The 13,645-nt window shown below is 46.0% G+C and overlaps 1 protein-coding gene across 5 annotated transcripts in view; it reads right to left on the reverse strand.

Moving 5' to 3' along the window:
* Positions 1 to 13,645, reverse strand: part of SYNE2 (spectrin repeat containing nuclear envelope protein 2) — a 373,624-nt gene that overhangs the window by 118,961 nt on the left and 241,018 nt on the right. For all 5 annotated transcript variants that reach the window (XM_061612375.1, XM_061612372.1, XM_061612374.1 and 2 more), the window contains 8 exons: positions 13,314 to 13,487; positions 11,905 to 12,036; positions 9,893 to 10,089; positions 8,637 to 8,769; positions 6,786 to 6,968; positions 3,878 to 4,024; positions 2,458 to 2,634; positions 266 to 421 (listed from right to left, as the gene is read on the reverse strand). In XM_061612375.1, the coding sequence (XP_061468359.1) occupies positions 266 to 421; positions 2,458 to 2,634; positions 3,878 to 4,024; positions 6,786 to 6,968; positions 8,637 to 8,769; positions 9,893 to 10,089; positions 11,905 to 12,036; positions 13,314 to 13,487 (1,299 nt within the window). The remainder of the gene's footprint in view (positions 1 to 265; positions 422 to 2,457; positions 2,635 to 3,877; positions 4,025 to 6,785; positions 6,969 to 8,636; positions 8,770 to 9,892; positions 10,090 to 11,904; positions 12,037 to 13,313; positions 13,488 to 13,645) is intronic.

A 13,645-nucleotide genomic window follows, 5' to 3' on the forward strand; every position in this document is an offset into this window, starting at 1 on the left:
ATGCTGGGGATTGAACCTGTGGCCTTATGCATGCAAAGCCAATGCTCTACTGCTGAGCCAGGGCCCTTCCCCCAATGACTTTTGGCTTGTCAGTGTTATCTCAGCCCAACCTACCTCACAGGACTTTTATAAGTATAAAATGGGCTCTGGGCAGTTTGGAACCCTGAGCAGTTTGGAAGACAGTTTTTTTTAAAAAAAGGAGCTGTCATGAGTAACGTGAATCTTAAATCCTCAAATGCAATAAAAATCAAGAACAACTTTTTACCGTGCAATCTTCTGCTATGTCCTGCGCAAGGATGGAACTTGCCGGTTTCTCTGCTCGTTTCAGCCTTCTGCTTTGTGCTTCCAGCCAGGTGCCCAAGGACTGGGATCTGCTTTCGTTTTCAGCAGCAGATTCCAAAATGCATTCCAGCTCCTTTACCTGCAAGATTGCAGTGGGGAAGTTTCAGTATGACTGGATTCCTGGAGGGCAGATTTGCATTTTGGGTTGTACCCAATATTGTCCCTCTCCACTGATGGGAGGTTCTTTGATTCAGTGGAGCCTTCTGCCATGGAATGAAGAGGAATCCCCCCTCCAATTCCCCTCCCCCGGTAGCCTCTTGCACTACCTCCCACACTGCAGAAGCTTTGGAGGGGTGCAGAGGGCTGCAGGAGGAATTGGCAGGGGGGGAAATTACCCCTCTCGCCATTCCGCTGGATCAAAGTGCAGTCCATCAGCAGGGGAGGGCAGAACTGGACACAACCCTTTAAAATTTCCTCTAATGGGGAAAACCCCCAAAGGAGGAAATCTACCGCTTTTGCAGCCCACACTCTTACAGCACTGTTCTTTAACTTTGGGTCCCCAGATGTTCTTGGACTACAACTTCCATCATCCCAAGCCAGCTTAGCCATTTAGAATTTAGAATCAAAAGCAGCAAAAGAAATCCTAAGAGTTTCCCACTCTTCCTGTTTGGGACAGATGTTCTAAACTGGATGCAGGAAGCCAGCAATTAGGAATCTTCTAAATAATAATAATAATAACAACAACCTTCCATGCACATCTCAAGGCGATATAAAAACAACTAAATCACAGCTTAAAGAAAAGCAGCAGATACAAATCAAAACCAAGTACACGCCCTCGGCAGAGACCTGGGGTAGAAACACACTCATTGTTCTGCCGGTTCCAGTGTGTCTCCACTTCTCTCTTCTGAAAACGAGGACACAAGACGCTAGTGTAACCCCACCCCTTTTTACTATAAAACCTGGTAGGATCAGCTTAAGTTTTTTTAAAATAGAAAATTAGCTTCAAAGAGATTTCACAACTGATCGGCAGATCAACCTCTTCCCCCTTCAGATGTGGCTAAAGGAAATGTTTTGCTGTAGGCAACTAGTGTGCAAAGTCCTATTCATTTAGCTGGGAAGGCTTGTTGAAACAAAAATGTCTTCAGTTTTTTCAAAAAGCACAGATAGTGGGAGCCTGCCGTTATCTCAACAGGAATGTTGTTCCACAGAAGAGGGGCAGCCACACTGAAAGCCCTGCTGAGTTACTGAGATATCACATTGTTACATAGAGGGGCCTGGTGAAAGAACGGTCAGGGCTTCTACACCTTTAATAGTTATGTGGACATGTAGCTTTTCATATGCTTGCTGAAATTCCCTCTTGTTGTTTTTATGTGCCGTCATCACCACACTTACACCAAAGAGCCACCAAAAGGCCTGGCGTGGTGTTGGTGGAAGAACCAGGTGCTTATCTGCTCTCCCCCTTTTTCAAAAATTGGTGTCTCCGTATCTCCTTTTTAAACCTAGTTTCTAGCTTTCATGGTTGAAGCTGAAATGAAACTTAACTTTCTGCCAATTGTTAGCAAAGCCTCGAGCTGCCATTAGGTCTTGCAGTTGGGACTTGAAGAGAGTCAAGCAAGGACTGAGTGCAGGGGGCTGCAGCTGAGGGGAGGGAGAGTGGAATCAGAAATCGGGTGGAGGCACCTTGGAGGGGCAGCTCTGCCCAATTTCTGCCCATTCCTCTCCTTCCATTTCAACCTCTTGTGCACCATCTCATGATATTCTGGAGGCCTCCTGACCTGGGGTCCACCCAAGGTATTTTGCTGCTTGAGATGGAGAAGCAACTGGCATCCCTTGTCCCCACTTCATCCAGGTGCCTAATATCCCAGGCCAACCAAGTGATTTTGGCATGAGGCAGAAAATCCTACAAGCATCTTTCCTAATCTCAGGCAGTAAGACACAAAAACTGCAACACATTAAATAACCAACAGCTTGCTGCCCTTTCACGACAATCCAAAACTCTGCTGCCAGAGGCAGCCATCTGGTTCTGCCTAACGGTAGGGTTGGCCCCGCTCTGCCCATCAGGAGTAGTTTTTCAGTGGGTTGTAGCGGGGAGGAAGTTGTGCGAGACTCTACTCGCGACACTTTGGACCATCTGACTCATTCACAGTGCAAAAGGATGGTAAAGGACCATCAAACCTTTCCATTCAGAGAGCCTTGCAACCGGTGCCACTGCAGATTCATTTCCCCAAGGCGTTCTGCAAACGCCGTCCTCTCGTAACGCTTGCTTTCAACGTCACAAGTCGTCATCTGTAGCAGTGACTGGTTGACATAATCAACTATCCCCTGTTTGAAGTTCATTTCCATCAGGTATTCCTGGAAAAGTAAATACAAACCTGTCAACAAAAAGAATTTCCCACACAGAAAACACCTTTTTACCGCTTAGTTTTCTGGCATTCAGAATGGTGCTAATGCATGGAAGAGCTATGACCTGTAATCTCTGTCAATGTTCAGTCAAGTCCTTTGCAAATGGTTAAAGAGCGTGGGCTCATAGGTTAATGCATTTGAAAGCTCATTAAGCCATATAGGTAATGGTGATATTTTCTCCTTGACTTTCGTATTCAATAAGAACCTATCTTATCATAAGCTTAATAGTCATTCAGGACTGTTCTGCTGAGGTGGAACTGTATGGCTACCAAGCGAGTCCACAGATGGTAGACAGCTGGAGAGCATGAGATGGAGTCTGTGGAGCAAATGGGGGAAGACCCAATGCACAAGCATTTGTGGGGGGAAAGAGGCACCAGATGGAAGAGGTGTAGCTCAGTAGCAGAGCATAAGCTTTTGCATGTCAAAGTCCCCAGATTCAATCCCTGGCATCTGCAGATAGGACAGGGAAGGATTCCTGCCTGAATCCCTGGTGAGACCCTGCTAGTCAATGCGAACAAGAGTAAGCTAGATGGACTAGTGGTCTGACTCAGTAAAAGGCAGACCCCTCTGTCCCCAAGGATGAGGTTAAGTGAGATAGGTGGCAATTCATGAATGAACTGCCCAATCCCAGGATGGCACTGTGACATGGCCAGTTCAGGCCACTGTCAAGAAGCCTGTTGCACCCCTGCGCCCCACCACCAAAGTCCTTGTGGATGAATCTCAAACATAAAAGTAGCTAAGACAGGTCATGCATGCCCCAAAATAAGACTGGAATGGAAGTCTGCATGGACAGTCCATACCCATGGCACGTACCTCCAACCAAGCTTATTTCTGAAAGTAGATGACTGGCAGACCCATCCTACTTGCTTCCTGTTTGGGGGTGGGGTGGGGAGATGTGGTGGGATTTGGGGAAAGGGGATCAGGGAGATGCCACTGGTGGAAGACAGCAAGGCACCCATGTACAGGACTTCATTCGTGATGCAAGGCACCTCTTTGCCCAGGGGTATAGCAAAACTCTCCTTGTGCTCTATCCCATGGTAGGGATTAGACTCCAGTTTTGCATGACTGAAACTGGCCACACCAGGCAAATGCTCCTTCATCATGAGACCCTGTTCCGATTCTTGTATTCTTGTCTGGCAAAGTAGTGGTGAATCGGCTTCTAGAAGTCTCATGCTTCTGGTGTCCTACTCACCTTGTGCTTCTTGAGAAGGCCTTTCACTTGGCACGCAGGACTCTGAACATTCACGGCAGCCTTGTCTCTTCTTTTACGTTCAACATGATTCATCCAGGCAGTTAATTCTGCGATGGCCTCATGGGATGGCAACTTTGCCATCTGAAGCTGGTAAGAAATTATGCAGTTGTGTGTGTATGTATATTGCGGGGAAAATGGATCCTTAAATTGCAGAATGCTCTCAACAAAACCTCAAACAAAATGAAATGGATTGGTTTTGAGGTAACAAGGTCTACTTATAATGGGGAGCAGTTAAGGGAGGATAGGACAGGAAACAGAGGTGCATGGATATGCGAACACCCGGGGGGGGGGGATTGACGTCCTTTAATCAGAAGCTGCAGATGAGGACATAAACCTGCTTCTCGTCTGTACTGTTTCAAGCTGCAAGGAGGGTCCCATAACAGAATGCTTAAAAAAAAGGAACTTTAAAAATTCTTTGCACATAGAAACCTAGCATTTCAGGGAAACAGATTCTAGTGTAGCCTTCTCCCAATCATGCTAGCCTTCTATGTGCAGGGATATTTTTTTTTTACTGATACAGGATAGGGGACCAGCCTTGGGTGATCAGGAAAACTATGACTCTTAAATGTTCATCAGAAGCATCCAAAACAGCCAGCTCAGGCAAAACAAGGGATGGGCGAATATGTCAGTTTTGGTTTATCTGTTTCTTATTTTTCTAATCTTAAGCTCAGTTCTCCATATTTCCACACCAGTTTGCATTATTTTTTTAAAAAAGTCTTTGTGAAAATTTGCCAGCATTTTTTCTCCTGTTGTACACATAATTTTGCCAAATAAGCACATTTTGGCAAGCAGTTGCCCATAATATAATACATTTTTGTATGTTATTTTCACTAAGATAAGCATTTTTATGCACACTTTAATATATACATTTTTGTACACATTACTCGGCTAGAGAACTGTATTGCAAAAATCTGGGTAAGTGTGAATTTTGGAGGATGGCTGCATTTCAGTCCACACATGGTTACGGAAAGGGTGAATAATGTACATTTGCCTTTAAATGAGAATTAAATCAAATTTCTCCCTCACCCTTAGACACAGCCTTTGTGAAAAGCTGAGATTTTTAAAGATCCAGCTATCAAGAGAGTGTTTCGAGGGCTGGCGCCAGGCATGACTGGGCTCTTGGGCACCAACCTGCCCCAGGCCTGCAGTTCCCCCCCGTCCTACCTACCCGTCCTGTCACTTCATGTCAATGCCCTGCATGCTGCGCACGCATTGCTGCCATCAGCCAAGATTGCGACGGGGGCTTCCCTAAGGGGCTGATGCACCTGCCGCCAACTTGGTTGATGGCATGCATGCGCGCTACACTATGTGCACGCGTGCCTCTCATAAACCAAGATGGCGCCCCTTAGGGAAGCCTCTGCTGCCATCTTGGTTGATGCAGGCATACGTGTGCATAGCATAGCGCGTGTGTGCCATCAACCAACATTTTGGCGGGGGCATCAGCCCCTTAGGGAAGCCCCCAATGCAATCCTGGTTGATGCAGGTATGTGTGCAAAGTGCGCACAGCACTCATGGCAACGGGAACGGTAGGTGGGGCGTACAGATGGGTGTTGCGGGCTTGAACGGTCTGTATAGGGGGGAGTCTGGGAGCTCCCTCTATGCGATCTGCGGCAGGGTCGGGAGTTGATGCTGCCACGGAACGGAAGTGTTATCCTCCCACCCTAAGGAGGGGTCCCAGGAGGGGTCCTTCAGGGGCCCTTAGACAGGGCCCAACCTGGCTGCCCTCTGGCACCAGCCCTAGGTGTTCCCCACAGGTCTTTTGTACGTGGAAAGCCAGAGAGGGTGTGGACTGGGACAACTCAATGCTGATTCCACTTTTTAATTCTACTGTGGTGCACAGCATGATGATAGATTTTAGCAGTGACTTCATGCCACTGACATCAACCTGGATGTAAACAAACCAGCCAGTGTAGACAAACATAAATATAGTGCTTAGGTCCCCATATAGCGTACTGTGTACTATACCACAAACATCTACCAATTGGACTCTTGTAGCTTTTCCCAACTCGCTTCTAGCTTGTGGTACAGATATGCCTTAAGATGCAGGAAACCCACAGCCTTTCCCAACCTTTGGGTCCCCAGACGTTGCTAGACTACAATTCCCATCATTCCTGACTATTGGCTATGCTGGCTGGGGCTGATAGGAGTTGTAGTCCAACAACATCTGGTGACCCAAAGGTTAAGAAACGCTGCTCTACCACATAGAATACATGGCGCAAAAGCATAAAATTGCCCCTACTTAAATGTGGCTTTTGAGCTATTGAGGGTCAGCAACTCCTGAATAAAGTTTGCATTGCATTGGGAATTCTGGGACATTTTCACACCAACTTTTAAAGAAATTGATTCCTTGCACAGGCTAGATTTGCTTTTGTGCTGAGTGGAGCAAACTTCTTTCTGACCAGGTTGTAGACACGGTCTTTCAGATTGCCAATCCCTGTCCTCAGTGAACAATCCTAATGCTCACGAATTTAGAAGGAGGCACAAATTGGTAAGCTGACAAAAGTGTAAGAGAATGTAATTTTTTAACTTCTGGGGCAAGATTACTACTGCATGTCAAGGCTGAAGGACAGATATTGGGCACTTCCTGGTATGATTTCAGTAGGACTTTAGGACACATGCCTGTTTGCTAGATTGCATCCTTGAGTTTGATATAAATGCTTGCAATCAGTGACACACACAGAAGGTTACTGAGGTGGCAATAACAGCAGTATTTAACACCTGGATTTTGCTTTGGTAAGATGGATAGCTAAGAAGGCCTTGAATATAGAAATGATTGGGCTTCACAATACTGCATTTTACAATGAATGCCCACAGTAGCCTATCGAGGTAGTTTTGATTTACTTTTTACCTGGTGAAACTTTTCTTGGATGCTTGACAACGGAGCAATCAGGTCAGCCCATTTCTGCTCATACGCCGCCAAAACCGACCGCAGCATGGCAGCATCTGATTCCTTAATAAGCAAGAGCTGATTGCCAGTGCTTATGACCAATGACTTCAAGGAAGATTTCTCATCAACTTCTTTAGAAAATGCCTAGGAGTAGGAAAAACAATTTCAAATAGGCATGACTTTAAAAAGTCTATTATGGGGAGGGGAAAGGAGTTGCTTGAATGGCAATGTGTTGGCTGCATTGCATCAGAAAACCCAATTTAATTGAGAGAAGTTATTCCCCCTCTTTCTCTCAAAGTACTAGAGTAAACTGATGGAGTGCACAGTGTCAAAACTGGACTAGGGAGACCACTCCTCACCCAGCCACTGCTCTTGCTAAGTGATCTTCAGCCGGTCACCATCTCTCTGTCTGATCTACCACACAGGGGCATTGTACAGAGAAAATAGGGGAAGCTATGTGCCATGGAGCCTCTTCTTCCTTCACTTTTCAAAGGTCCATTCCAATCCCTTCTTACCTTAGAGGACAACTGGGATTCCCCCTTTGGTCTTTCTTCAGATACAAGAAGGCCCCTGCTCATCGGGGGGGGGGTAGGAGAAGAGCAACCCTCCCCATCTCCCCCACAGAGCCCCAAACATCTTTTTGCCTTCCAAGGCCCAGGGACTGACAGCCTGTCAGCTCCCCGGCATTCCTTTCCAGCTCTTTGAGCCAAAAGCCCTTCCGCAACTCCTTCTCTACATCACACTCTGGGCTGTTGATCTGATGGCCATAGAAATGCAGAAGTGGACCTCCTTCTGGCTTCCCTGGCCCTTTTAGCTGTGACCTTGTTTTGTTGATGTCCTGCATGGATGGAGGCATTAGGGATCCCAGCTGCCCCCACTCCTTCACCTCACACATCACACCATGCAAGTTTCCCTGAGCAACTTAGAGAGACAGTAGGGTACAAACTTGACTTAAACAGAGAATTCAGTATCAGTCAATGAGATTGGCCATGCTTGCTCCTCCCTTTACATTAAGCAAAAGACAGGAAGTCTTTACATTAACAATAGTTTCCTGTTATGTCTGAACTGGGAAACTATGGTTAATGGCTTTGAGACAAGCCAAGATATACAGCCACCCAGCTGTAATATCCTGACTTGTTCTGAAGCTGTTAACCATAGTTTCCCAGTTTAGACATAATGAGAAATGACTTCCTGGCTTATTTGTTTGCTTGCTCGTGCAAAGAGAGAAGTGAAGCAGCTACATGCAGGGGTACTAGCCTCATTCATATCTTGACTATATGATTATCTGAATGCGACTACTGAATGAACGGTAGTAGAAAAAAAGAAAAAGTTGTGTGTTTGAAGATGATTTGAAAAAACAAGCACTGATAACATTCCACAGATAATATGTCGATTAATGGCTATTAGCCAGGATAACATTTTAATTTATTTTTAAATGCATGTTTATGAAAGAAAAGGTTTGTTAAAAAATGTATTAGTCACAATAACCTAAAATGAAACCTTCATGTTCAGAGGCAGTATACCTCCGAGTCCTAGATGTGGGGGGAAAAACCAGTAAGGGAAGTATATCTCCTTCATGCTGGGCTTGTGAGCTCTTCAGGGGTAGGTTGGCTACTATTGAAATCAATGAACATGGAACTATATGGAACGCTGGAACGTTTCAAGGCAGTTCTTGTGTTTTTAATAGAGCAATCCCACGCATATCTACTCAGAAGTAAGCCCTACTGAGTTCAGTGGGACTTGCTCTTAGGTAAGTGTATGCAGGATTGCAGCCTAAATGGCTATTTGCCACGTAAACATTGTTTGACTTACAAGTAAGTTGCATATATTGTTTCTGACAGTGTTCAGATCCTGGGAGGCATTCAGAGACTGCTCCTTCCAGTCATTAACACGCTGCTGAGCAGACTCTAGCCAGCTATCCAGCTCCTTTGCATCTCTGTTGTAGCTGCAGAAACAAATCAAAGCTGCAACCGGTTATCAACAAAAGACTGTGGCTACATTTGCAAGTCACACTAAGCAAGCCTTCCCCAACCTGGTGCCTTCCAGACGTTTTACAGTATAACTCCCAATAGCCCCAGCCAGCACAGGACCTGTAGTTCAAACCATCTAGAGGGCACTGGGTTGGAGAAGGCTGCTCTAAGCCATAAATTAAACCAGTTACTGAAGCCAGCTTGTTTAGCCATAGTTAAAATTAACCATAGTTCCAGGTAGGGATGTTGGAGTTTTTCATTCACTCTGTATTTTAGAATCAACTTTACTGATTTGCTCCTCCGTAACCAGTGCCTGAGTTGCAATGTAAATACACAGATTATTCTGCAATTCTGGAAACCTTTGGGCTGCATGTTTCATCTATTTACCATTTCCAAGGAGGTCCAAGGGCTGCCTTTATTTTTTTTCTCCTTTTACAAACAGCAACATTTTTTCGTCACTTGGAGCAGCTATACCCTATTCCTACCCGGGGAACTGCACAGAAAGAAAAGATGACCCCCACCCCAAAACACAATCACCTAGGAAGGGACAGAATGTCATGTTGCACTGCTGCTGCCAGAACCATATTCAGATGCATTTTCAAAGCTTGTAGAAAGCATGCACTTTGTAGCTGCTCAAAGTGGCTATTATTTAAACTCATCCCTCAGACAATCTCACGAAGGCCAGATTATTATCTACCCCCAACTCCACGGACCAACTTTTGACAGGTGGGCAGGATCGCTCACCTGTGGCGGGCAGGGTGTCCCACCCACCTGCTGAAGTTGGCCCCTGGGGGTGACAGCCAGACCAAGCAGGCTTCAGCTCCCCTCCCACCAGCTGATGGATGTGGGGCTTCAGTCCTGCTTTCTGCATGGATTGGCTCCGCATGTGAGTTCCCCATGGAGAATTTGCCCACGCAGCTGGACCAAGCAGGGTTCTACCCTGCCCAGCGGCTGACGTCACCTGATTGACAGGTGGCCATAGTTCCAGAAAAGCAGGCTCACAGGCCAGAGGGTTCCCACGCCTGCTTTAGAGGTGACTGCTGCTCAAAACTGGCCCTAAAACACTGGACTGTGGAAAGTGGTAAATGTCACACCTACCTGGACAAGAGTTTGAGCAAGGTCTCAAGCCTCTGGAGCTCATGGTCAACTTTTTTGGAAAGAGATGCCCACTGGTCTTCTAGCTTCCCAACCTGGCTTTGCAATTCAGGACAGCTCACAAGCCCCATCAGATTCTTTCCTTCTTTCACTATCTGATGATACCTGAACTGTTCTCCTTCAATATTCATTTTGATTTGCTAAGAAAGAACATAAAGATTACGTGGAGTAAGTTGAGAGGTAGAGTTATAGACTGTTGATTTAGTGTCAGACATGCCATTTGTTTTACTAAGGAATAGCAGCATGTCTGGAACAAATGCTATTTATCATCCAGTGATCATTTTATAGTTCTGATTAACCAATTGTCCCCTATTAGCTTCCATGTTAATGAAGGAAAGGGCCACAGGTTAGTGGTGGAGCATCTGCTTTGTATGCAGAAGGTCCCAGGTTCAATCCCCGTATCTGCAGGCTAGGCTGGGAGAAACTCCTGCCTGAAATCTTAGAGAGCCTCTACCAGTCAGTGCAGACCAGGGACAGCCAATGTGGTGCCCTCCAGATGTCGTTGGACATACTCCCATAACCCTTGACCATTGGCCATGGTAGCTGGAGCAGATGGGAGCTGATGCCCAACAATATCTGGAGGGCATCACACTGGCTAACTCTGGTCTAGGCAATACTGAGCTAGATGCAGTGGCTCCATGTCTCTGGAGCACTGGAATCTGCTCCGGGTTTTCGTTCAAACTTTCAAAGAGCTGTCCAAGGTGCTTTCACCAAGGTGCCATCCAAGGTGCTTTTAGTCCAAACTGTCAAGGAGCTGTCCAAGGTGCTTTCAGCACTTTGTTCAACTCCTTGAAAGTACGCACTAAAACCCAGAGGGGATTCCACTGCTTCACTGACATGGAGCCATCAGCCACCACTGGCTAGATGGATGAATGGTCTGGCTTGGAGTAAGGCAGCTTCCTATGTTCCTAATGGGAGAGGGGTTTGATTCCTTCCCATATCGTATACCCCCCTCCTGTTTAAACCTCTTTAGCTTTCTCAGAGTTAATTGATAAGTTAGCTCAGGGTCTTTTCTTCCTTTATGTCCAACTCCCCGCCTCAGATGCTTAATTTTCTTGGAAAAGCTTCTGAATACTGTCCATGCTGTCCACAGCTGAAACCTCTTTCATTCCAGCTTCCTGTGGGACATCTGGCAGTTGAATCTCCCTGAACATATTGGGCTGACAACAGGTGTGTTCATTGTGGCTGAGTATGCGAACAATGAACTTACAAGATCTGAACAGGGTGGCTCATGACAGACGCTACTGGAGGTCACTGATTCATAGGGTCACCATAAGTCATAATCAACTTGAAGGCACATCACAACAACAATGCCCACAATACGTTGGTTAGTCTACTTCTGGAGTTTTCCATAGACATCCCTTCCACACCACCACCACCAGGCCTCACCCCCAAATCCCAATGAGCTTCTACTTTTAAGGCACTTCAGGTAGCTGAATGTGGCCCACCCGGTGCTTCCTGTCCTTCAGATTAGATTCGTGCTGAAGGCCACCTGCGGCAATGAGTGGATGGTCTGGGCCTGGGTGCCAGTGGGTGTGGTCAGAGCTGCTGGTGGGGGTGCTTGGACTGATAGTGGGTGGGACTATTCACACATACACAAACACACATTCATTCACACACATGGTGGAGGGAAAGGATTAGCCTTCCCCTATCGGCAAGCATCCTCCCCATCACAATAATCCTCCCCAGCCTGCCCAACATCATGACTGACATGGAGAGAATGGCACGTGTGAGCTTGGGACAACTCAGCAGAGAGGCAGCAAAATTCAGTAGCAGTGGGAATTTGGCAGTGCAAGGGGGCAGCCTGGCCACCTGCATGGGCCACACTGAAGGTCTCCAAGGGCCAGACGTGGTCCACAGGTTGCCCACATGCGGGTTAAGTGACAGCTTTGGCCATGTGTTTGAAATGACAACAGGTACACTGTGAATTACAGGTTCTAGGGGCAGGTAAATACCTGGAGAAGCTGAGTCCTTTCTGTTAACCTTTCTTCTGTCTCTTCCACCAAACTCACAGAAGGCAAAGTGGACGAGAGGGCCTCCAGTTTTTGGTAGAAAGACATGTAACTTTTGTCAAATTCTATCCAGTCCTAAGAAAGCAAATGCATTTTTTAGCAGAGCACACTAGAATTAGGTGCTCACTACACAATTGTACATGTACAGGGGAACCAAACGTACAGGAAGAGTTTGGTTGCTCCATCACTGACATGCCCCTGAATGTCAGTAAGGTGGCAGATCCATAATGGAACATAAACCACAAGTGATATAGAAATGTTCCCCCGCCTCCTTTCTATTCACCCATAGGAAATATGAACAGCTGTGCTAGATCAGACCAAAAGTCCATCTATTCTCGTATCCTGTTTCCAACAGTGTCAAGCCAGATGTTTCCAGGAATCCTACAAGATCTAGTTTGCCCCCCAACACCTGGTACACAGAGGTACACTGAACTTGGACAGGATACACTGGAGAAAGGCTGTAACATCTGTGGTGGAGTGTCTGCTTTGCATGCAAAAAGTCCCAGGTTTAATCCTCAGTATCTCCAGGTAGGGCTGGGAAAGACCACTGGAACCCTGGAGAGCCGCTGCCAGTCAGTGTAGACAACGCTAAGCTAAATGGCCTGTGGTTGTGATTCAGTGGAAGGCTACTCCTATGTTCCTGGATTAACTACAGTTTATTGTGTCATCCAAACCTGTGGTTAATCTTAACTACAGTTTGTTGAAAAAAGATAACTTCAAACCATACTTTGTAAATCTGGCTTGTTCCAACTCACCCCAGTTATGATTAACCACAGTATAGGGTTTAGCAATACACTTAACCGTGGTTAATCTACGGCTGAAGCCAAAGCTTCAAATCTCATCCTGTTGGCTGCGGGGTCAGGGAATGTATGACCCAAGACTCATGGTGGTTTGTTCTCGTAATGCTAAGGCACCCTTTTTAGAATTATGTCTCAATGCCATCACTGTGGTAAAGGTAGTACTTAAGGAGGTACCATTATTGTAAAATTTGCCTCCTGTTGAAATACTAAAAATTAAAAAAGAACCATATTGGTTCAAATGGCCATTTGAAATCTTAAGGGGCATGGCTGTTAAGGTTTGGTTGCTCTTTGTTTCGTGGGGTGCTGAGAAAGGTAAAACATAATTAGGTAGATAGTGGACAAACTCCTCATTCCAATATTTGCTAAAAATAGAAAATAAATCCATGGCTACTGCAGACGTAGGGTTGTATTCAACTGTCCTACAGCGAGAAGAATCACTGAAATGAAACCTAAGTTAGTCATGTCCATTAACTGCAATGGGTCTACCCTGAGTAGGACTCAAATGCCACCCAAATTCCTACATTTCCTACTCCCGCCCTTTTATTCCCTTACCTGTAACAGTCTTTCCAAATGGGCTCCGTGTTGGATTGCTTGCTGTTCCAAAGATTTGACCTCCTCTACCAGCCCGTTCCAGGATTTCTCTCTCTTTTGTAAAAGAGAAGGTGCCACTTTTTTGGAACACATTTGCACCAGCAGCATGTGGGTTTTAAGGTTACAGAAAAAGCTCTGGATTTAAAACAGAAAAATGGCGTCAAGAATAGATTACTGAATTCACGTTAAAAAGCAACAACACAATTTCCTTATAGGTGACCTCTCCCTCCCTTCCATTCCTGCTGGAGAAGCAGCCAGATAATCAGGTGGGGGGGGCTGGAGGCTTATGGGTA

The sequence above is a fragment of the Rhineura floridana genome, chromosome 2 (assembly GCF_030035675.1).
Source record: "Rhineura floridana isolate rRhiFlo1 chromosome 2, rRhiFlo1.hap2, whole genome shotgun sequence".
NCBI lineage: Eukaryota > Metazoa > Chordata > Lepidosauria > Squamata > Rhineuridae > Rhineura > Rhineura floridana.